The 23,796-nt window shown below is 51.1% G+C and overlaps 1 protein-coding gene across 2 annotated transcripts in view; it reads right to left on the bottom strand.

Annotated features, from left to right (window-relative positions):
- Nucleotides 1-1,614: 1,614 nt before the first annotated feature.
- The window catches only part of FBN3 (fibrillin 3), a 109,824-nt gene continuing 87,642 nt past the window's right edge, over nucleotides 1,615-23,796 (bottom strand). Inside the window, exons 35-65 of one of the 2 annotated variants that reach the window (XM_085308501.1) lie at nucleotides 23,566-23,685; nucleotides 22,859-22,984; nucleotides 22,030-22,191; nucleotides 21,560-21,628; nucleotides 21,128-21,253; nucleotides 20,661-20,786; nucleotides 19,982-20,131; nucleotides 19,225-19,296; nucleotides 18,957-19,082; nucleotides 18,369-18,494; nucleotides 17,497-17,622; nucleotides 17,146-17,262; nucleotides 16,734-16,862; nucleotides 15,938-16,057; nucleotides 15,429-15,554; nucleotides 14,862-15,014; nucleotides 14,340-14,405; nucleotides 13,908-14,033; nucleotides 13,520-13,639; nucleotides 12,660-12,782; nucleotides 12,265-12,396; nucleotides 11,564-11,689; nucleotides 10,526-10,732; nucleotides 10,140-10,265; nucleotides 9,589-9,711; nucleotides 8,645-8,761; nucleotides 8,234-8,362; nucleotides 7,468-7,587; nucleotides 6,683-6,914; nucleotides 4,984-5,152; nucleotides 1,615-4,214 (exon numbers count right to left, since the gene is read on the bottom strand). In XM_085308501.1, coding sequence (XP_085164627.1) covers nucleotides 3,840-4,214; nucleotides 4,984-5,152; nucleotides 6,683-6,914; nucleotides 7,468-7,587; nucleotides 8,234-8,362; nucleotides 8,645-8,761; nucleotides 9,589-9,711; nucleotides 10,140-10,265; nucleotides 10,526-10,732; nucleotides 11,564-11,689; nucleotides 12,265-12,396; nucleotides 12,660-12,782; nucleotides 13,520-13,639; nucleotides 13,908-14,033; nucleotides 14,340-14,405; nucleotides 14,862-15,014; nucleotides 15,429-15,554; nucleotides 15,938-16,057; nucleotides 16,734-16,862; nucleotides 17,146-17,262; nucleotides 17,497-17,622; nucleotides 18,369-18,494; nucleotides 18,957-19,082; nucleotides 19,225-19,296; nucleotides 19,982-20,131; nucleotides 20,661-20,786; nucleotides 21,128-21,253; nucleotides 21,560-21,628; nucleotides 22,030-22,191; nucleotides 22,859-22,984; nucleotides 23,566-23,685 — 4,265 coding nt within the window. In that variant the 3' untranslated portion in view covers nucleotides 1,615-3,839. The remainder of the gene's footprint in view (nucleotides 4,215-4,983; nucleotides 5,153-6,682; nucleotides 6,915-7,467; nucleotides 7,588-8,233; nucleotides 8,363-8,644; nucleotides 8,762-9,588; nucleotides 9,712-10,139; nucleotides 10,266-10,525; nucleotides 10,733-11,563; nucleotides 11,690-12,264; nucleotides 12,397-12,659; nucleotides 12,783-13,519; nucleotides 13,640-13,907; nucleotides 14,034-14,339; nucleotides 14,406-14,861; nucleotides 15,015-15,428; nucleotides 15,555-15,937; nucleotides 16,058-16,733; nucleotides 16,863-17,145; nucleotides 17,263-17,496; nucleotides 17,623-18,368; nucleotides 18,495-18,956; nucleotides 19,083-19,224; nucleotides 19,297-19,981; nucleotides 20,132-20,660; nucleotides 20,787-21,127; nucleotides 21,254-21,559; nucleotides 21,629-22,029; nucleotides 22,192-22,858; nucleotides 22,985-23,565; nucleotides 23,686-23,796) is intronic. The other variant, XM_085308502.1, reaches the window with a different exon arrangement.

Raw genomic sequence — 23,796 nt, 5'->3', positions numbered from 1 at the left:
ACAATACTACCAACACACTGCACTTACTGTAGCATCATCCAGGCTGTGCAAGCATGTTGCAGGATGATCATCTCCAGGGTGCATGCAGGATTGTTGTAAATGATTCTGGTGAGTGTGTGAGTAGAAAGTAACACTCACAGATATAAGAAACCCCAGCATGAGCTTGATCCAGGTGACTCTATTGCTGATTTTAGCAACAATGGATTAGGATCAGTTTAAAATCAGCCACACCTGATCCAGCTATATCAATTTTRTAGGTAAAATTGGGGATGAGGTTGTGGACAGTGTTGCTGGTGCTACCAGAGCAATAGCTTTAATTATATGCATGTTTCATATATGAGACAGCTTGGTCAATCACTCAGAGGGGTGATCTGGTGCTCTGGTGGGATGAGTGACCTCATSGAGAGGCTGGCCTTGTGCTATTGCCTGTAAAGCCTGAACTGGGAGCTGGCTCACTGTCCACTGTCAGGCTCCTGCTTGGCTAGATATGCTGGGCTCTTCTAGAACCTCTGCAGAGAACATGAATCAGGTCCCAACTGGCCCAGTTTGGGCCTTATTTGTCCCTTCCTTAGACTGAGCTGTGACCCACCATGTTCTGGGGCCCTTGACTGTACTAATAAGGTCTCCTTTGCCTGCTGGGTGAATCAAGGGCGCAGGAGATATTTACCTTTTGCCCAGTGGATCCCTCTCCTTTGGGCTGTGGTCTGTCTTACCTAGGACCTGAAGTTCTACACTGGGTCTTGTCCCAGAGGCTGGGGAGTGTCATTTACTATTTGCAGCCTTACAAGGAACAGGAAAGGAGCCAGCAGCACCTGCCTGGCCTGGCATGTGAGGGAGCAGATCTCAGAAGAGGAGCAAGTTTTGCAGTGCCTTCCCTTGCAAGTGTTTTTTTGTTTGTTTGTTTGTTTGTTTTTTTAACCAGGACAGTACTCATCAGTTGCCAAGCAGGTCTGTGGAAATGTGGCCTTCCACCCATAAGAACCCATGGTCTTTTATTGTCACCTTGACTTTCATCAGGCTCCTCGTTTGAACTGCCTCTCAGTGCAATACAGCATGGCYAAACACAGTTTTTCTTCCAAAATTCTGCTTCAGGACTTTTTGGTATGGTTCAAGATGGAGATTCCTCTATCTTAGCCCTGGAGATGTTGCAGAATGACACARGCTGAGGGAATGAGCTTTTCTGGGCACAAAGCCATTCTCTTGAAGACATTGGGGCTGAGACCTAGGCCAGGATAGAAGCTAGGGAGCCCAAGAACTGTTCACTTTGCCTCGTACATCAGGGTTTTCCAAACTCAGGTAATCAGACAGAGCAGAGTAAGGRGGGATTAGTGTTTCACATCTCAGCTTCCCTACTGGCTTGTTTTCAGCAGGGGGGTTGGACTAGATGATCTGCAGAGGTCYCTTCCAACCTCAATGACTCTGTGATGTACCATAGGAATGGCTCAGAGGAGCGCAGGGCTGGGAGGCCAGGGAATGCTCAGATATGCTAGGGCCAGACCTCTGTCACCCTCCTGCTGAATCTGACCTCTCTGCTGCACCTTGCCACCGGGCTGACTGGCACAGTGCCACAGGCAGCCACCACCGTGCCCAGACTAGAAGGAAAACGCAGAACCATTTAACCCAAAATAATTTTATTGTTGCTGTTGCTTCTGATACAAAAAAGGAATTCCGCAAAGAGCTGTCTCTCTCTGCGGGACAAGGGGGCACAGGTTTCGGGTTTCAACGCTTCCCAAAAACAACCAGCAAGAAATGTCAATATAAAAAAAAACAAAACCAAAAAAAAAATAAAATAAAAACCACCGCACCAGAGAGGAATGAAGGAAACCTTGAGCTTTTTCATTTGACACTTTTGGCTCAACACACACACACAAACCCACCTCTGCTAATTTATTATTATTAATATTTTTTTTTTAAAAAAAGCACCTGTTGGAAAAACAAAACAAAACAAAAATAATAAAAAATACCCAAACATCAGGCCACCCATCCTGTTATGAGCTCTGGGACTCTTGCAAAATCCAGAGTCTGGAGCTGCATTATACAAAAGAGTTTTCAAGTTTGATATTAGCCCAAATACAGCATACAAACACTTCCCCCCACCCTATGCGGTGGCAGTGTACCAGGAAAAAAACAACTCTCCCCCAAARTACCAAAACAGCTACAGGAATATGCACTCCTCACAACAGTGAGCAATCATAACTTTGGTGGTTATACATAAATACGAAAGAGTGGATGGATACAGTGCACTAACGCCGACAATTCAATACCAGCACCAGCTTCTGAAAGCTGAAAGCACCTTTAGATTTGTTGATTTGTCTATCAGGTAGTCTTGTGTGTTACCAGAGTGAAATAGCACCTTTATTTCCTTTGGTGATGCACAGTGTTGATGCAGAACCCAAAACAGATTCATGTAAAACTAGGAAAAGGCATTGCAGAGACCAGCTGTGTGAAGAACACCCTCTTGTGAAGAAGAAAAGCCCATCTGGACAGAACGGTCTGGACAGGCTACTGGAAGCAGCAGGGAGACTTCAATTCACTTAATTCATATTTTCCAGACACTTTTCAGGGCATTTCATTTGTCTGTATTAACCAGAGACTATTTCAGTTGTTATCTTGGACTGATCAAGACAAATGTGACAACCAGACAGGAGTGACTTGCTGCCTTAATTTCAGAAGTGCTCCTAACTACGGGGAATGTGGCCATAGGCACTGGAGACATGCAGACACGTAGTTCAGAATCAAGGACTATTTTGCAAATTAAGGCCTAGATGTTCATGTCCCTGAGAGGCTGCAGCATCCCCCTCCTTCCCATCCTGTTCTTGCTGGTGGGAAAATTTTCCCAGGATTTTCAAACACTCCCAGCAGTGGTGGTCAGCAAATTTACCCCTGCAGTTTGCCAGACGTGTCCTGCCAAGCCCTCCATCCCCTTTAGCATGGGAAGGATCCAACYGCTCTGTACCACACTTGTGACATTTTTCCTGCCAGTTTAGTTTGTTCAATCACATTCGGCAACACATTTTTTTATCCTCCCCTAGAGCTCCTCTTCACTTATATCAGGACACATTAACTCTTGGACTTTCTGGAGCTCTGAAAAAGCCCTTCCAGCTCCAACCTTTGGAGGAAGTGCATGTGCTCAACATTTTGTGGTGTGAAAGCCCTAGGTGCCCTACAAGAGCCTGTTGCCTGGCTGCTTCACAATATGAGGTTAGAAATCTGACCTACCCGTTCACTCAGTGGTGACTTTTTCTGTTCTACAAAAGGACCGGAAGACACAGAGAGGACAGAGAGAGACAGAGCAGCCAGTGTAGGTAAGAGAAGGTTTCCCTAGCACCATTAGGACAWTGCAGAAGCAAAGCAAGAAGAAGAGCTGTTGGGAAACGCACTAATACCACACCATGTCATAGCTCCTTCCAGAGCCATTCCCAGGCTCCCTTCCTTTTCCTGGGCTATGGGGTGTTGTGCAGCCTGTGGCTCTGAAGAACAAGGAATTTCCCTGTGGGACAGCCCTTGCCAGCTTGGACTAACAGTATCTATTTGAGGGGAAATGGCCAGGAGCTGAACACGGGGAGAGAGTCCCTGCTAACAGGGTTTGAACCTTTGGTAAAGCTTTCATGAGCTGTTTTGTGGTGTGGCTTGGTTCTATCCCAAATATCCCATGAAGCAGAGCATCCCCACATGGCTCAGGTGAGCACTGAGCCCAGAGGGACATTTCCCATCAGTTTTACAGCGCAGTGGGGGAGGTGGTGGCAGGGGGTGCAACAGGAGAGGAGGCAGTTATTTCCAGGTGTGGATGGCAAGGCTAAGGACTGTACTGTCAGTTGGGTGGGTGGGTCTCATGGCTGTTAGTACAGTTGGAGCTGGAGCTTCATCCTCAGTGCCTGGCCCAGCTCCCCTGCTAAGTAGTTGAGGTGGTTCTTGGCCTCCATTTTCTGCAGTTCCTTCTTCCGGTACAGGGGCACACTCACAATTTCCAGCAGGTAGGTACCAGGCACTATTTTCTTGCGGCCAAGATGCAGGTAGCTGAGCCCCTCTTTTTGGTGGATGCGGAAGTAGCCATCCTCGTTCCCATGGGAGATGAGGTACCGCACACGATTCTCCAGGGGCTCCACAGCTGGCAGGAGTTCCAGGATGTGCTTCTTGTGAGCCAGGTCAGAGAGGTTCAGCATCATGGACAGAGGAGCATCCACATCCATGCTGGCCAAGTTCACAGTGTGGTCCTAGGGAAGGAACAAGGTGTGTCAGTGGCAGCCACAAAGAACAGTCTATGGCCAGGTGCAGAAGGCCACTCCAAGGAAGCTCTGAGAAGTGCAGTATGACTTCTCTGGTCTCTGTTGTCCTTCAAGTGTTGCCTGGTTCCTTGTTGGAACCTCTGAGATCACGTGGCAGTTCATTCCCTCCTTGTCCTGCCCTGGCCAGCAGGTGACTGAATCCCTCATCTTCAGGGGAATCACGAATATATTCATTGTCTATTTGCTCTCATAGCCTGAAGAGTCTGTAATGACCTCCCAGGTCAACCTGTCCAGGCCYCGCCTGTGACTTCCTTGGAGGAGCCCTGGACTGAGGACAGAGCTTCCTTCCAAGGGAGAACCTGTATTTAGAGTGACAGGTCCAGTCTGGAATCAAACAGTAAGGGCTGACAGTCCCCTATGGCCCTGTGGAGGCTGTTCCGCATGTCAGCTGCCCTTAGAGGGAAACACATGTGCCTTATTTCTAGATGGCACATATCTCCACCTTTTGTGGTCAAGCCACACAAGTGTGGCTCACTTAGAGTGCCTTGGTCTGCTCTAAGTTATTGAAAAAGACCTTCCATTCCTACAGGACCCCTGGATTCAGTGCCCTACATAAACATCCAAGCATTCAGTGTGTGCAGGTGCCGAGTGAGCTGCTATGTCTGCTTTGGGTTAGGCAATCATATAGCAGGCCATCCCCCAAGTGAACTGAATCTTGTCTTGCTCTACCCCATCCAGGATGCCATGGTTTTCTTACCTGGTGCATCTCTGTCCCATTGACACTGCGTCGCTGCCGACCCCGCTTGGGGTAGCCATTTATCTTACACTCATAGCAGGTTTCAGGGGAGAGCAGGTTGTCTTCATCCTCTTCTTGAGGGGCAGGAAGGTAGGAACCTTTCCCAAAACCCAGGCCAGAAATACAATGTCTGGTAGCGGAAGAGCAGAGATACACAGCTCAGATTCAGGAGGGAAATCTTAGCATTGCCCTCACAGGCTCCCCATATGATACCAAGAAACACATGGAGAATCATGCTCCCATATAGGACAGAGCTTGTGCTGAGTGGCTTGTGTAGAGGACCTACCTGGAGGAGATCAAGCCACATGTTTAACAAGGCAGTATGTTTAATCTGTCTGAACCCTGGACTTTCAATTAATCCTAAGTCTGCTGCAATGTTAGCAGCACCACTAACCATTAGATTACTGAAATGGAAGAGGAAATGGGCGTTAGGATGAGAATTCTGCAGTAGAGGAGGAATAGGCTGGYGCTGGAGAAGCTGAGGACTCGTGGGCATGGGAGCTAACTGGTCTTCAGATTGTATTGGTGACTTCGAGAGATAGAAGTGCAGTCATGGAACATGCATGGGGAAACCATGCATACAGGGGCAACCAGGAATATCCCCCAGAAATATTCAGATGCCTGTGGGACTGCAGGAAGAGACACAGTGTGAAATTCAGCTGTGCAAAGTGCACATCATGCACCTATGTGTCAAGGGAGCTGTGTTCTTCTGCCCATCTCATGAGCCTCAGCTACAAATTATGGTGGAGTTGGGATGCTACCACCTGGCCTCTGGCTTCCTGACTACTCCACAGAGAACAGCAGGTATCTCTCAAAAGAGAGTTGAAGTACTAGAGAGAAGTCTTAGATTTCTTTCTTCTGGCAGTGGAAAGCACCCAAATACCCTGCAGGGAGCCCTGCTCCTGCTGCTGGGAAGGGAGAGCACAGACTCAAGATGAAGCACAGGCTGGGCTGGAACAGCACCTGACGCAAGACTGCATTTTAGGACTCTCAGTGCTGAAGATTCGTCACTCAGAAAAGGTAAGGRTGGAGGAAGGAGCTGCATTTGCCTTGTGGCTAAGGTGCTTGCTCAGAAGGAATCTCACTGCCCTAAGAACTGGGATAGAGATGAGCTGGGGTGAGAATCAGTTTCCATTCCTTCTGGTCATGCTGAGGGAGAGTGGGCAAGTCCTGGGCTCTGGCTSCAACTCTAGGTTTCAAAGGTGCTTTATCCAGGGCTGTTTAAACAAGAGAAATCCCTGGAGCAGAGAGTTGGCCCTGGGGCTCCACTCTCATGGAAATGGCCCTGCCACAACAGAGAAGAGGCAGTGCTCCTGCCTGTTTTCTTTCCACTCCTGCTATWATCCTCCAAGGTAATCCAACACCTAACATTAACCTAAGCCCCTGTGGGTGAGGTAGGGACTGGCCAGGCCTGACTACAGACTAGTTTGGGAGTATGTGTGTGCACATACGCTCAGCTTTGCAAGCGTGAGAAGGCCTGTAGGGACCTAGYGTGCCTGTGGAAGTGTAAGCATACAGATACGAAAAGTTGGGTTTGGTGCTGCCATCAGAGCAGGCGTGAACGGGTTCGTGCCCATACTACATGCATTCCAGATGTRTGCCTGCCATCTTTCTGATGCAAAAGGTAGCAGACAGTGACCTTACTGGTTGCTTCTCTCACCCTTGTCCTGCTCGGAAGTAGCCTCCAGGACAGCCACACAGATAGCCTCCGTCTGTGTTGGAGCAGCCATAACTGCAGGGGCTGCCACCTGCTGAGCATTCGTCTACATCCTGGCATCCACCAAAGGCCTGGTCAAAGTCGAAGCCAGATGGACAGACACACTTGAAGCTTCCCAGAGTGTTGTAGCAGGAAGCAGAGCCACACGCACTGGGGCTGGAACACTCATTTTCGTCTGCACCCAAAGAGAGCAGAACGGGTCAGAAAGTTACTGGAAGGGAGTTTCTGTGCCACCGATTCTCCTTGCCCTGAAAGGCCAAGGAAATCAGCTTATAGCCAGCACTGAGCTAAACGCTGGCAGCAGGCTTCCCTCTCTCAGTTCAGAAGGGAAGGGAGGCCACACACTTGGGGGCCTTGTCCCATGCAGGACTGCCTTGACTTCCAGGTGGTGTCAGGAGCAGTAGAAGCTCATCCCTTTGCAGAGCAGCCTTCCATCAGTCCCTGTTGCACACAGAGTCTGGCTGGTGGGTGTTTAAGTAGCACAGAGGGTGGGAAATGGCAGGGGCACTGCCTCTGGACACAGGCACTGCCCAGGCTGTCTCTGGGGCAGGGCAAGAAGTGCAGTGCTGGGTTTGCGGAGATGAACTCCCCAARACCCGGTGCCCAGAGGTGGCTGTGCTGAATAGCTGGGGGTGGCTGGAGAGGGACTCAGTGGCTTATCTGTTCTCTACTGCCTGTACATATAACTATAGGATACAAGAGTTCCCTGTGTCCCAGCCCACACTCACCCACACACTGGTTCCACTGGTAGTGCTGCACGTAGCCCTGTGGACAGCCGCAGCGGTAACCTCCGAGCACATTCTGGCAGCCATGCTGGCAGCGATGGTTTCCATCACATTCATCCACATCTGTAGCAACATAAACCAGACAACAGTGAAGCACCTTCTGTCTGTCCTGCAGGCAAAGCCAGGTGCCCAGGGCCCACATACACATGCTGTATGCCTGGGGTCTAACACCCACAAGGCAAGGTACTCCTGTGGGTGGCAGTTCTTCCACCTAAACATGGCTCTGCAGCTTGGACTTGAATCATATCCTCAGCCCCAATGCCCACCTACACCTTACTGCAGGCCCTGCTTGGATGCTTTTTGCTTTAAGGCCTGTCAGTTTGACTTGGATCATTATTAGATCTGTTCTACCTCAAACTGTCTTGAACACAAGCTTTTCTTTAGCCTAGCACACAATAGGTTTGTCCTGACATGAGATCTCCTGTGATGAGACACAGGCCCATTCTTTTCTCATCTTTGGCTGCCATGGATGCATCACCAAGACCCTCATCTGCTTGCTGACACTAGGCCAAGAGCCAGTGTGTCTCTTGACTGGTCAGGGCAATCACCACTGACCTCTCCTCCACAATAAGGCTTCCCATTTCTGTTTCTGGTGTCACACAATGTATCCCTTCTTGGCTGGACTGAGCTGCCACAGAGATTGTAAGTGAACTAGGAACTTTTCCACATGGACTATCTTTCTGTCAAAGCCCCAGAGACGAAGACCCACCTTCACAATTGACACCAGAGCTGTCGAGGGAGAATCCTTTCTGGCACTCACAGTTGTAGCTGCCTGGTGTGTTYAGACACTGTCCTTTGGCTCCACACAGAGACGGTTGAGCTGTGCACTCATTATTGTCTGCAAAACATCGACAGCCAGCTATAAGCCCAACCCCGGGGATGTGGCTGTGTGCAGCTTTGCAGACAGCCACCTTGCAGCATGGTGCTTAGCACAGTTTGAGTAGTAGACAGATGGGTCAGGTGCACAGCTCCAGGCTGACTGGAGAGGAGCAGGCAGAACTCACTGGGGAGCTGCTAAGAACTATGGCTGTATACCAGAGCCAGAGCTAGAGGCTGAAAAGACAGCTGGCTTTGAGGCTAATCCATGGGCACCTTGCTGGTGCTGTCTAGCACTACTCACCGATGCAGGACGAGTGGTGCTGAGTGAACCCTGGCGGGCATTTACAGTTGAATCCTCCAATAATGTTCACACACAGGAACTGGCAGTTGTGCTGCTTGGTGGAACATTCATCCAAATCTAAAGCAACAAGAGTAAGAATATGTGTCTCAGATTATCCTACTGGCTTTGTGCTCTCAATCTGTGATACCTCTGGGCAGACCTGTGATCCTGAGCAGACCAGGAACAGACCGGACCAGCCCCCAAAACACCACAAGTGAGGTGAAGAGAATCTCTTGCATGAGAATCACAAGTCCAGGGAGCCTSCTCACACCTCATGTGCTGATCATATGCAGTCATATTTAGAAGATGCAGAGATTTTTATCTGTCTTTCCTGCAAGACACTAATCCCAGACTCTCCCAGACTCCTAGGCCAGCCTACTACTATCCTAATACACAAGCACCGTGAGAGATCGGCAAATCCCAGTCTTCCCCAGCCAGACAACTACCAGGCAGGAGCCAGCACCAGGAGCAGCAGCCGTGAGAGCATCTCTGACATGACCAGTCCACATGTAGGAGACATGCTGGCTCAAGGTAATGACTCCTGGAGTTCAGCTTGGCTTGGGAGATGCTGTGCAGAGTGTAGGAAAGGGCCAGGAGCATTTTGAGGGGGGGTTTTGTTTTTTTTTTGGTTTGTTTGTTTGTTCTGTTTTGTTTTCTGATGAGATAGTCTAAAGCGTCAGTAGAGGGATGAAACTCTGGCACATCAGTCCACAAAGGTCCAGCATTGCACCTTTCTTTAGGCTTAGCCTAGGCATGTGGCTGAAAAAAGAGTAGAGATAGTKAGTCCAAGGACCTGGCTTTTCTGGCACGTGCTAATCAGGTGTCCCAGTTCCCACTACAGCACACAGACCCTGTTGTCAGAGATGAGGCAGGGTCTCTGCTGCCTCTTTGTCCTGGGTGAATACCTTTGCAGATCTTCCCGTCTTCCTGCAGGATGTACCCTCGGGGGCAGGAGCACTGGTAGCTGCCCTCTGTGTTCTTGCAGATGAAGTTACATGGCTTGGGGGACTGGTTACACTCATCCAAATCTAGACTCGAGACAGAACACAACAGCATTCACAGGCTGTGCTGCTAGGCTGGGCCACTTCCTCCCATGGGACCATTCAGTCTAGCAAAGGACTTCTGCACACAATATGACCCAGGTTTCACAGCCCCATGTATCCAAGCTGTCACGCAGCTGTCACCGAGGACACAGCGAGGAGAAGACAAGGAGCTTTGGGGTTTAAAGAGTTAAATAGCAGTGAAGGATGATTTTGATGTACCATAGGCCTTTTAGTAGGCAAAATGTTCAGAATCCTGCCATGAATGGGCAGGACAGTATGGACAGAGGTGGAGGGCCAGCCCCAGGTACGGGCCACAAGACCTTCTCTTTGCATGCTGAAAGGTACGGGCAGATGGAGGTGGGTTGCTACCAAGGCCAGGGCTGTACAAAGAAATGGGATTCTTCCTGACTCACCAACACAGGCTGTGCCTGTGATATCTGCGGTGTAGCCCAGCCTGCAGTGACAGCGGAAGGAGCCAATGCTGTTGATACACTGCCCATTCTTGCAGAGGTTGGGCAGTACCTTGCACTCGTCGATATCTGCGGGGAAGGAAGGGAAGGACCTGTAAGTACCAGTGTTGCCCCTACCCCCATTCCCCCATGCTGTAGCAGGGCAGCTCAGATCCTCCCTGGGTGCCAGGGACTAGATTCAGGGAGTTATAGGATCATGTCCCAGAGGCTTTTTGCCTACTCCAGGCACTGTGTAGGTCTGTCACTGTCAGTGCCCAGGCAACTTCCATCTCTGCCCACATGTCTGCTTCCTTCCCTTTACATTGAAGGTGATTTGTGGCCCAGCTCACCTCGCCCATCAGTGGAGTACCCTGGCCCATGTGGACACATCTTCTTGTACTGGGTGGTTCCAGGAAGGGGGCAGAGCTCACACTGAGGGCCCCAGCTGCGCCCACTGTTGCAGCAGCACTCAGACTTGGTGACCAGGTTACGGTTGGTGGAGGACATCTGGCACATTGTCTGCAGTACTTCAGTGAAACAGAATCCCTGGCGAGTGTCTGGACAGAAAGAGTGAGGGGAGAAAGTTCAGGATCTGAGACAGTGCCAGCACCACGCATGATGAGGCAGTCAGTGCAACCTGTGCCCATTTCAGCACTGAGGCTGAAGGTGATGTCCCAGCAGTTCTGTCTGCATTGATCTCCTGGGACTATCCAGGCACTCCTTACAGGCTGGATCTTTGACTTCCAGGCTGCTCCTGACTCCATTCTTCCAAGGTGTCCTTCCACAGGCCTCTTCATCTCCTATACTCAGMAACACTCCCTGACACTGCTTGAACATTGGACAGAGCAACTGTGACCTGGATCACGGATGACTGCTCCCATCCTCTGAGGTGGATCAAGTCCCTGTTTTCAGTGAGGATACCTCACTCACATGGCACATTTCTGATTAGCAGATGAATGCTGTTGTGTCCATGCCCTGAGCCTCAGCTGTGGCCCATCCCCTCTTCACCAAGCCTGCTAGGTCTTGGGGCTCTCCAAGGCACTGCCCTGACAGTCTCTCCCCTTCTAGCTCTCATGGCAYAGAAATGGCTGGGTCAAGGCTCAGTGTCCCCCAGTGCACTCCAGTGTACTTCACTTCCATACACAAGCCTCCCCTTGTTTGAATATGATCAACAAAGCTATCTATGATAGCAACCTTGAACTGCATGCCTCCAACATGCTCTGCTCCTCTCTGCTCCTTTCTCCTGTCCCACAACTCAGTGAACCTGTGTTTCAACATTTCAAAATCCTCTCTTGGGCAAACTCCCCTGAGAAACCTAGGAACCTCTGACAAGCATTGCCTGCAGCTAAAGAGAGGCTGCTTGAGACCTACTAGGAGCTAATAATTACCAATACACTCTGTGCCAGAAGGGCTGACTTCAAAACCTTCATTGCAGTCGCAGCGGTAGCTTCCCACTGTGTTGATGCAGCGGCCGTTAGGGCAGATACCAGGCTTGGTACGACATTCATTCTCATCTAGGAAGGAAGGAGCCACAAAGAGCTGCAGTGAGGCATGGGACAAATTCACCTTTCCATAAGTCCCCATGATTCCACTGAGTCTGAAACACCCTCACACTACCCTGGAGAAATACTTCCACATACTCAGACAGCTGTAAAACCCAACCACCTGCTCCAGGCCTCCCGCTGGCCAGGGTAGCTGAGTGCCTGGCTTTCCAGGTTTGCACCCTGTTCATATGCCAGTAGCCAAGCTACAAGTGGAGCTGGGCCAGCTCTGCATTCCTTCTGTGCTTAATACCATGCAGGTCTGGGCTGGCCAGAAATGCCCCTTTCAAAGGCAGCTCAAAGAAAGGACACGTGGCATAACACAGTGTCACTCTGTGCTGGCACTGTGTGGGTCCAAAACACAGAAATGAACCAATATTTAAGGTGTACAGGCATCTAGTGGAGCACACAGGAAATTCTGGTCCACAGGAAACCCCAGAAAGTTGTTGTTTGACAGAAAGACATACAAAACCAGCTACATGGACAATGCCTAGAAGAGCATGGTCTCAAGCTCCACTGGGAACCCTTTCCAGCTTGATTCTTGGTACCTGTGCAGCCCTCTCCATCYGGCCTGCGTTGCATCCCTGGGGGGCAGATGCACATGAAGGTGCCAATGAGATTCTTGCACAGCATTCCTCGAGACTCACAGTCGTGCAGTCCCTCTGCACATTCATCCAGATCTGCAACCAAAAACCTCATGAGACTGAGTTCAACCTGCCAGCTCTGCACTACTGTAAGAGTGGTTCAAACCTGCACTAATTTGCCAGTCTCCACTGCCTTGGTACAGGCTGGCCTGGCACACACCATAGATACCAGGTGCAAGAGYGGGCACAAACTAAGAGATGTCAGCTGAGAATTCTCACCTTTTCTCTGTACAGCACCAGGGACCGGCTAACTGCAAGGGTCTGAGGAGGGTGTAGGAGCTGCAGAAGCGGGATTTTACCTTTGCACATTCTTCTATCTTCTCGGAGGGCGTATCCGGATGGGCAGGTGCACTCATAGGAGCCAAAGGTGTTGATGCAGCGGAAGGCACAGAGCAGGGGATTTAGTGCACACTCATTGATATCTGGGAGGCAGGAGAGAGGAAGAGTTTGACTCCATGCTCTGAACAGTGTTAACTGGATAATAATGGTGGTGAACCTCCCAGGACAGACTGCCCCGTAAGCATCCATCTCACGRAAGTCTTGTGTGTTCCAACAAGCCCTCTTGTCATGGTCTTTGGTTGCAGAGGGACACAGTTGCAGTGTGTCCCAGGTGAACTGAGACAACTCATGACACTAGCACTCAGATCTCTGCTTTAGCTGAGGATTTCCTAGATGAATTCCCATCTTGTGTGACAAAAGGAAAAAACATTTCAGTGGTCCCTGCCAGTCTGGTAGTGGGATACTTCATCCTAGATGTCCAGCCAGTTCARCACTAAAGGTCTGAGTAAAACCCATTAGCTAGGGATTGTGTGGGTTTCGGAGCCCTCATGCCCATGGTGACAACAGGATACAGGTTCTTACAGCCCCTGTATAGCCTGACCACCACTGCCTACTGGAGCAGAAAGCTCATGGGCTCCTCTCAAACAGCCCAAACTCTTCAGATCTTTTTGAAGTCTCCARTTCAGACCGGAGCAATGAAAAATGGCCTTGGTAAGTGAAAGAATCCAGAACTCCAACCCAGCTGGGAGAGCACTGTCCAAGCCAAAGGAGACACAGGAAGTCAGATAGGGGTTTGCTCAGTCTCTCCCACCTCTCACCAAGGTGCTGCCTGGTTATCACCATGAGATGGAGTGAAAGGGTAGCCCTACAGTAGCATTACCTTCACACGTCATCATGGGACCTGGCTCAAAGCCCTCATCACAGGCACACTCGAAGCCTCCTACCACGTTGGTGCAGGTCCCATTCCCACAGGGGTTGCCAATGGAGCACTCGTCTGTATCTGGGGGAAGCCAATACTATGTCAGAGGCATGAGTYAGAAAGGAAAGGTGCAGCCTGGTCTCTAATTGCACCTGGGGAATTCAAACAGTCCTAGCAAAGCCTGGAGCCAGGGAGAGGAAGGGAGGGAGGATAGGAGAGAGGAAGGAAGATTCAAGCAAAAATTCCCTCTCACACACATGCACACAGAGTGATAGCCCTTGACATAAGGAGGAGAAAATCAACTCAGTTGGAGCAAAGGAGAGCAGGTGCTGACCATGCAGACCCTTACCCACACAGTTGACACCMGTGTAGTCCAGGTTGTACCCAAAAGGGCACTCGCAGCGGAAGGAGCCGTCGGTATTAATGCAGGCCCCATTTATGCAGACACCCAGGTTCTCTGAGCATTCATTCACATCTAGAGGGGAAGCCAAGGCAATGAAACCTCTCGTGAGAACATGGCCACAGAGATCCCTGTCCTCTCAGGACAGGCCCTGCAACCCCAGAGCCTCTCTGTCTAGAATCGGTGGCTTCAACCAGGGCTGAGGTGGGCAGCTGGGGACAAAGAGTCTGGGAGGGCACCCAATCCTTCGTCCCTCCTCTTCTGCAACTGGGATTCAACCTTATGATCCAGAGAGCTTGAGCTTCGTTGTTTCTAGGCTGATGCTCCACCCCTACCCTCCCTGCAGGGGACACTTCTCCTCTTCCTTAGATCAGATCTTACCTTCTCGGGTATCGCCTGGGCCTGGGATGGCCCCATGGCCATATGGGCACAACTCCTGGAAGGCAACTGGAAAAAAAGAAGAGAAGTGTGATGTGCTTACAGGTGCTTCCATTCCCAGCAGCTGAAATGTGCTTTTGAGGCCTCTATGGCAAGACTGAGAGCTTGACAGCTCATTGCACTTCGAGAGTCCACAAAAACTCAGCTGGGGAGAAACACTTGCACCTCTCTTAGATCTGGAGATACCAAGRTGTTTTTGCCTTCCAAAGTCCTGCAGAGAACTGAGAACAGATCCAAAGCAGAACTAATCAATTTGCTTCCCAAGAGGTTGTCCGAGGTTGCTGGAGACCCTGGGCTACTGCAATCYAGTGAGAGGCACTAAGTTTCAGGGAAATAAACCCCAGAGGGAKAGGCCAATTTTGCTGGGCATCTTGTATGGCTGCATGCCTTTCCTACACTCTGTCCCATGTTGGAGCCATACACACAGCCATCTTCTCYTCGGGGCTGGGGGCTCAGCACACCTACCATTTCCTTCCTGTGGGCACAGCTCACAGGGATCTCCCCAGCCTTCTCCTGGCATCTTGCTGCAGCAGCACCGGGCCTTGGTGGTGTTGAAAGCCTTGGGGACAGAGCACTTTCCATTGTCAAAGCGAGTGAAGCAGAAGCTCTGGCGAGTATCTGTGGGATGATGGAGAAATGCACAAGGCAACCATCCAGGATGGTTGTGGACACCCACTTGTCCCACTATGACCCTTCAGCTTGAGGAAGGCACCTCCTCCTCTAGAGGCTTGTGCCCTGCATAGCCCTGCAAGGAGGTGACACTGGCCCAGAGGAAGGGAGCAGCCCACCCACTCCYGCTTTCTGGCACAAAAATGCCAGTTGTCCTGGAGCAGTGCAGGGATCTGCTGGAAAGCCAGGATATTTTAACATCCTGGGCCCACTGACACTCTCTCTGCCTTGGGCATACCCTTAGGAGAGTTGCAGCGGGTAGCAGTGGTACTGTTGTCAGCTCCAATTCCTGCTCCCTCCATAGTGGTTAGCTTTGCCATGGCCCCTACTGCCCCACAGGCCTGTGGGYAGAGCCGTACTCACCAAAGCACCGTCGGCCATTATCAGACAGCACGAAGCCAGGAGGGCARACACACTGAAAGCTGCCAGGGGTGTTGGTGCATGTTCCAAATAGGCAGATGTTGGGCTCCTCTTCACACTCGTTGATATCTAGGAGCAACATAGACGTGTTATTTGCGGAGCAGACAAAGGTCACTCCTTTTTCCATTATATCAAGCCAACTAAGTTTGTGATGCCTGGTGAACTTTGATGCCTGCAGGATGTGACCCCTCTGGGGAACAGGAAGTATGGCCTTAGCCCTTAACCTACCCCTGGGGCAAATGGGATAACGAAGAAGCAAGGGATCAGCAAAACCACTGAGTTTCCACTGTCCTGGGAGCAGGCTGTCCATTGCTCTGTGGGCAATTGCTTTCAAGAGGACTTTTGGGGTTGGTAATACATCCCCCATCMTACCCAGGAAGAATGTGGTTGTTCTGGGAATAGACCAAGCACATGCTGAGCTAGAAATGGAATAAGCAGAGAACCAACATTACCAATACAGTTGTCGTTCTGCACCTCGTACCCAGGCGGGCAGATACAGCGGAAGGAGCCCTCCAGGTTCTGGCAAGTGCCCGGAGAGCAGGTCCCAGGCAGGCTCACACACTCGTTGATGTCTGCAGAGGAACAGAAATCACCAGTGAAAGTATCTGATGTGTTCTGAGGACTTTGGTGCAGGGTGCCTTCCCACATCAAGCCATACCTGGGAATTGCACACTGCTTTGCCCAGGAGACCCAAGGTGAAGCAGATGAGACATTTGCCAGAATGCCCTACCTCATGGGCCACAGGGACAAGGACTCAGCCTTGCAGGACCTGGTGCTGCAGGAGGCAGTGTGATGAACACAAGTAATCTGGGTACAACATGCCTGCCAGCCACAGCAGCCCCAGAGGCTGCACACAGCASGGGCACTGTTTCAAGAAGAGCCTATCCTGCCCGCAGGGCAGTTACCAAGGCATCCCTGATRCAATTCTGCATGCTTCAGGGACACAGACAGGGCAACCTCTGTTCTCACTGCCTGCAGGTCTCAGCATATAGAAAGGAACTGGCATGACTGTTCCTTGCACTGTGTAAAGGGAGATGTAGGCATGGTGAGGACCCACAGGCAGCCAAACGACAAGGTGTTGGCTCTGCAGAGCTTGGGGACCAGTGAGTGGCTCTGAAGAGTCCATTGCTTAGCTGTCTCTGGTGGGGTTATCTTTAGAAATATTAGCCTTGGACCAGGCCTTGCACACTGCCAGATTGGCAGCTAACCAACATGCACCTTGACTCACCCTGCTTCCCGGACACTCACCTACACAGTTCTTCCCATCAGGGGTTCGGTCATACCCCTCTTGGCACAGGCACTGGAAGGAGCCGATGCTGTTTATACACTGGCCGTTTCGACACACCTGCCCCACCAGGGACGAACACTCATCAATGTCTGTGGAAAGGAAATGATAAGCACAGTGGGAAGAGACATGCACAGCATATGAGGGACCGTGTGCTGCCTTAACAGCCCCTACACGCCTGACTGGTGACACCTACAGCTCCCCCCACAGTCACTGCCATGTAACACCCAACRGTCACTGCTACAGCTGGTGCCACGTGGCACCCTGTGCTCACCCCTTGCACGCCACTGTGTGACACCCAGTAAATGCCCCATGGCTGTTGCCATGTCAGAGCACCAGGCAGTTATCTGCRTGGTCGGGATGCATGTGACTCACCCATGCAGTCATTATTGTGTGTAAGTTCAAAGCCAGGGAAGCAGAGGCAGTTATAGGAGCCAACYGTGTTCTTGCAGGTCCCATTTCCACAGGGCTGTCGGTCACATTCATCAATATCTGCAGGGAAAATCATCACAGCCGACTGAGAGGCTGAACGTGCTGAGTGCCACTGTTCTGGGCATGCAGACAAGGTCCAAGCAGCTGGCAAGAGCGGTCTAGACCAAGAGGGCACAACGGCCCTGCCCTTGGCTACCCTTGGCACYAGCCAGCAGGTGTGGGAGCGAGCTCACRTCCATGCTGACAGGTGATTCACTCWGCAGGGCACCACAAGGCTGTGGCAGTCATACCCACCCATGCACATGGTCTGCTCCCCTGTGGCCTTGAACCCGTTGTGGCAGATACAGATGTAGCTCCCCTCAGTGTCAACACAGTCTCCATGGCTGCAGACGTTGGGGATCTCCTGGCATTCATTGCGACCTAAAACAAAGCAAGGAGGATACTAGTGAGCAGAAAAGATGGACCAAACGGGAAAAGTCAAGGCACTGGCCTCCTCTAGACCCCTGYCTGCTAGTAGGGAGCTGCGTCTGTGAGCAGCAGCACAGAGGAACAGGKTCTCAGTTTTCCGAGACATGGTTTCATGCAAACTAAGCAAGAGGACTTATGAGCTCCCATTTCTAAAATAGTAACTTTCACTGCAGAATATGGCCTGGGAGTGTGGCCCTAGAAAGTTCCATTTGCTTCCTGGTTTGCCTTCTTCAAATAAAATAGGGCTAAAATTAATTGCTTTTCTAATCTGTYGTTTTAACCAGATGTGTGTTTCTGCTAGGACTGATTCAGGGACTGTGAGTTCCTAACTGAGGGAGAAACATTAGCTGGACAGACTCATCCTACAGACCCTCTGACACTTAAATTGATGCGCCCTTTAGATGTCAAACTAAAGCTACATTTCACAGTGACCTTTTCTCATCTCTCAGGGGCCCACAGTCCCTGGGAATTGTTCCGTCAGTTTAGGTATCCCATAAGCACAGTCCAGCTATGTCACGGTCCCCCAGCTTGGCAAAGGACCAGGAACCCACATAGGGGACTGGCATGTCCTTCATCCTGTCCTTCCTTGAGTGCACACAGGGTGGTCTGCAAAACCAGCTGAAGAGCCCACGCAGGCTCTTCCGTCAGCGCCTCCCACATGTGTCTCTGGAATAGGTAGTGAACAGCTGCCATCTTACCCACGCAGGCTCCACTAGGCGACAGCTTGTATCCAGTTGAGCATTCGCACCTGTAACTGCCTGGGATGTTGATGCAGTCAGCATTGCGCTGGCAGAGGTTCTCCCCGCTGCTGCATTCGTCGATGTCTGTGGGAGAAGAGAAGCAAAACCTTGACTGCACAGTGTGTTAAGCAATCACCAGGTACCCTGCTAACAGGGCTGGAGCGGATCCCCGGAGTCAAATCAATTTTAACTGTTGTTTTRTTCTAACTAGGGTCAATTTTAATCATTTTTTCTATGGTTTTACAATAAAGTGATGCATTTTAAGTACAACTCAAATCTTTTAAACATTCAAATCGGCTAATTTTTTCTTTTAATAAAAAAKAAAATAGTGGAGAAGGAAACCAGACAGGAACATTCACGAAAACCGGCAGTATTTGTCCATCCCTTGATGGTGAAAATGAAGATACTTTCAAGAAGGCTAAGAGCATGTGGACTCTGTGCTTGTCTACTGGCAGCCCTGACCCTGATGCCCCATGAGCTGAGGATGTGTGAGTGCCTTGCTGAGATTCCCCCGCCTTGGCAGCACTGCTTTGGCTTCCCCATTACCTTCACAGATGAGGAGGATGTTGTTGTAGCTGAATCCAATGGGGCACTCGCACCGGAAACTGCCAATTTGGTTGATGCAGACACCGTTCGTGCAGATAGCAGGGATCTCACTGCATTCATCAATATCTGTGCACAAACAACATCTCTGTCAGCATCCCAGGAAGGGAGAAGGGAGGAAAGAATCCCCCATGGCTGGACAACTGCTGTCTTGGCTAACTCTAGAAAGAAGTCCGAGGAAATGGCCCCCAGAGGGACGAGCTGTACTCACCAATCGGCTTCCCCGTGTGAATGTCGATGATAAACCCAGGCGCCTGGTTCCCACAYAGGATCTGGTACTCCGCTGGAAGGGGAACAGCAAGGTCATGCCTAGCAGGCAGGCAGAGTGAGATGCAGCAAAGGATGAGAGGGAGAGGAGCCAGCTATGACTGGACCCAGCAAGGTAGGCAGGAGGGTATGTGCACTATGTTCAGTGAGGTATCTCAGGGGACGTACAGGGAACTTCAGACCACACATACACTSTAGTGCATTAAGTGTACACATGCATGCACTGTGTTACAACAGACACACACAAACACACACACACATCGAAAAGGACATGCAAACATGACCTCTGCATGCCTCTCCTGCAGGTATGCACTCATTCATTCCTCCACACTGCGAAGAGCACACAAACCATGCTCCCCACTGCATCAAAGGCACACAGACAACATCGCCACCCTGTGCTCAGCCTGTCTACAAGCCCAGACTCACTGCATGCCCACAAGCAGCTTTGCCAAATATTGCACACCCTCTGCTGATACTCACCCAGTCACCTGTGTCCTTCCAGCACAAGACACTGTGCAAAGCTGTATGTCCCTGTAGCATTCACACCCGCAGGAATTGCCTGCTGGATGTGATATCCCCCCCTTACCCCCACTGTGTTGTGGGGTGGGTCCTACTGTGCCTGTGCCTCAAAGCACACAGTGACCAGAAAATTGAGGGGGCAGCTATGGTCTCAAGATGTCCTTCCAGGAKGGTTGACTTACGGCTGGCTGGCGTGGGGCAGGGCTCACACGGCTTGTTCCAGGCCTTGCCAATGTTGTAGGAGCAGCAACACATCTTCTTCGTCATGTTGAAGGAGAGCTCGTTCTCACACGTGTCGTTGTAGTTGCGATAGCACACGCTCTTCCTCATGTCTGCAAAGGCAGCCCAGACACTGTCTTGTGTCAGCCCTGGGAATGGGAGCTGCCAGCTCCAACACGTTCATTGCCTGGGAGACGCCAGACCGCCCTGTCCTGGTGCCCAAGGACTGTAGGTAACATACAAGCCCTTCAAGGGAAGCCTAGAATAGTGGCTGCAGATACAGGCTGAAGCCCAGTTGCCCTGCTCCAGTGACAACCTTGGCCCATAGCAGGCAGCGGCAATACACAAGCTCCGCTGGATGCTCTTGCGACCCCATTCCAGCCATTCTCCCTGTAACTGGTGACATGCCAAACATGAGCCTCACTGGCATAGGCAGACTGCATAGCATAGGAGCAGGGAGGCAGTGAGCTACCTGGTGAACCCAGGAGCCTTGATTCCCAGCTTCCTGCTGGGTGGATCACTTTTCCCACTTCTTCCACTCAGCCACAGTGCCCTTAACATGCTGCCCACAGTATGATCTGGTGGCTCTGCACAGCCAGGGCACTGCCAGGCCCCCTACCCTGGATTTGGACAATGGCATACCCATGCAGTTATTTCCACCGTTGACTTGCATGTATTCAGGTGGGCACACACAAGTGTAGTTGCCAAGGGTGTTGTAGCAGGTTCCAGGGCCGCAGATTCCGATGTGAGCAGAGCACTCATCAATATCTGCCAAAAAGAGGAAAACATAGGTCAAAGCACTGGGCCTGACATGAGGTGGAGGGCAGACTTGTCAAATGATCTGGCACAGGGTACACACAGTGGTGCATAGGGACCAGGCTGCCCTGATATTGGGAAGGCACGGAGGCATAGGATTCTTGATGAGCATGGGAAATCCAGAAGAGAAAAGAGACGGGATTCTGCCAAGTCCTTCCTCCTGGGCCAGGGAAAGTCCCTACCCAGCCCAGATACAAGCACAGGTATTAGGACACACACACCACACACACAAACACTCACAGAGGCTTCCACACACTGGACAGGCACACACAGAGGCACCATAGTGCAGCTACCTTCACAGATGCGTGTGTCTTCATTGAGGTAATAGCCAAGTGGGCACTCGCACTGGAAGCTGCCGAAAGTGTTCACACAGTTGCCCCCCTGGCAGAGGCCTGGCAGCTCCTGGCACTCGTCGATATCTGAGAAAGGAGAATGGCTGGGAAGTGCCCACTGCCCAGAGACCTGGCAGACAAGACCAGGCAGCAGCCTCACCCCAGTTCACCTGGTATGTCAAACCCACCATCTTCAGCCTCTGTTAGCATCTGAGCTGCTTGGCCAGGTGGCCAGAACATGTCAGAGGAGGGCACACACTCACTGTGTGCTACAACATGGGCAGCAGCTCTGGACATGACCAACAAACCCAGTGCCAGGGCAGATGGTGGGTTTGGGCTCTCCTGGCACTTGAGTTCCTAGAGACAAGGCATGGGGGAGCCAGCYCTCCTTACCTTCCAGGATGACAGTGATAGGGTTGGGCCGGAAACCTTCTCCTCCAGGGCATAGGGTCTTATACTCGGCTGTGGAAAGAGTCAGTCAGCRGGATCCTGAGCCATGCTGGGCTTCCATGAAACAGGGCAATAAGGGAGAAACCCAGTAAAAATGCTCCATGGATGCAGTGACACTGCTCCAGATGCTGTAGCTTGACTTCTGTCACACCCTAAGCCAACTTAGCCCCCTTACCTCCACTTAACCACCCCTGAACAAGGCTATCATCTCATGCCCTCCCCCAGCCCACTGTAACTGAGAATGAAGAATCTCACCCTAGACACCCAGATACAATGAGTGTCCCCCTCCCCCATCCCATCCCACCTTTCCTCTTACCTGGGACTTGGCCCCTACTCTTCCCTCTGTTCTACATTGCCCATGGGTTGCCCATGCCCAAGTTCACCCTAGATGCTTAGATGCTTTCCCAACTCACTTGTGTTGGCTGGAGGACAAAGCTCACAAGGATTTCCCCATGCACGACCCAGTGAGCAGCAGCAGGATGCTCGAGTGACCCCAACTCCAATTTCTGCACTGCAGGAGATCCCCCCATCTCCTCGATCCTGGGTGTCCAGAAAGCAGTTCCCAACACGGGTGTCTGCACAAAGACAGTAGTGAGTGAGCAAAGCTTCTCCAGCAGATACTGATGGGCACAGAAGGAATTAACAGCACAGTTCTCCCAAGGAGCCAGGAGAGGGGTAAGGCTCCATTCCTGCTCCGTGTGTCCACACTGTCATCTGCAGGAAACCTGCATTGCAATAAATGACATCCAGACGGTCCTTGCAGCATGTGACTTTGGAATTCCTTCAAGAATTATATTTGGCCAACTTTCCCAGGACAAGCCACACTATGTCATGTAGGGGACATAGCATGGTGCCCTGTCTTCACTGCGACAAAGAAGCATGACTCAAAAATTGCCTCCAGTGACCCAGAACCTTTCAAGAAACAAAGACTTAAGACTAGCTCTAGAATTGCCCAGGGACCCCTTAATGATCCCATATCCACTGATGAATTCTCTTTCCTTGAAGTGTTAATTTGCACCAGCACTTCACTACCTCTATGGCTCAGGCTTCAGAGGAGCTGGGTGCTCTTCTCCTGAAGCTCCAGGGCTAAACCTATCATGAACAGTCCAGTCTTAGGGAGGGCCAGTGGCATTCAGCCACCTCTGTCTCTGGCAGTGGCCAGCTCTAGTTGTGTGGGTCCCACAAGAAAGACCACCAAGCTCTGGGATGGAGGATGTGCTTTCCACGTGGGTCATCACTCACCCACACAGCCCACGCCAGTGGGATTCAACTCAAAGTCTTGTGGACAGTTGCAGAGGTAGCTGCCAGGGGTGTTGACACACAGGCCATTGATGCAATTCACAGGGTCTGCACACTCGTTGATGTCTGAAAAGATGGAAAGATGAAGATTCAGGCCCTGTGTATGGTTGCCACAAAATCCATAACCCCTACCCTGTACACACAGGATTGCTTTGTACACACAGGGTTGCTCTGTACACACGCGGGCTGTCTGCCCATAGCCTTGGTCTTTCTAAGGTTCTTCATAAGAGAGCAGGCAGAATTCTCCTACAAACAAAACCTGCCTTGMCCTACCCTGCCTTGCCTTGTCCTACTTCACCTATCTTGACCAGGCTCACAGAATCACAGAATGGGTAAGGTTGGAAGRGACCTCGGGAGATCATCTAGTCCAACCTCCCTGCTCAAGCAGGGYCACCTAGAGCATGTTAGACAGGACTGTATCCAGACTCAGAAGAAATGAGCAGAGCCACAGGGAGCTTTCCCTTCTACCTACTGAAGGCATACCATTCAGCAGTATCTGGGTCTTTCTAAGAGCAAATAAACATCACYCAGGGGTGCTTAGTTGACTTCAGGCTGCTAGACCTCTCCCTGTTGCATCTGGGATCAGCTCACACCAGCAGATCATGGGGCAGTGATCCTCATCTAATGGCTCCATGAAAATTCCTTRCCTGTGCAATTGCCTCCACTCCTGTCCAGCTCATAGCCATCATCACAGGCACAGCGGAACATYCCAGGCAGGTTCTGGCAGGTCCCAAAGACACAAATATTCTGGAAGGTGCATTCATCAATGTCTGCAAGAGAGAGAAAACTGGATACTYGGGCCATGGCAGGGATAAGCCTCTCCTGCACCCATCACAAAGCAGAGTCATAGCTTCAGCTACCAACCCAGTAACCCAACCCCT

This window comes from Rhea americana, unplaced genomic scaffold (assembly GCF_003343005.1).
Source record: "Rhea americana isolate MKP2758 unplaced genomic scaffold, rheAme1 scaffold_278, whole genome shotgun sequence".
In the NCBI taxonomy this organism is placed as follows: domain Eukaryota; kingdom Metazoa; phylum Chordata; class Aves; order Rheiformes; family Rheidae; genus Rhea; species Rhea americana.
Note: the sequence above shows the minus strand (reverse complement) of the source record. Positions and strands in the feature narration are given on the sequence as shown.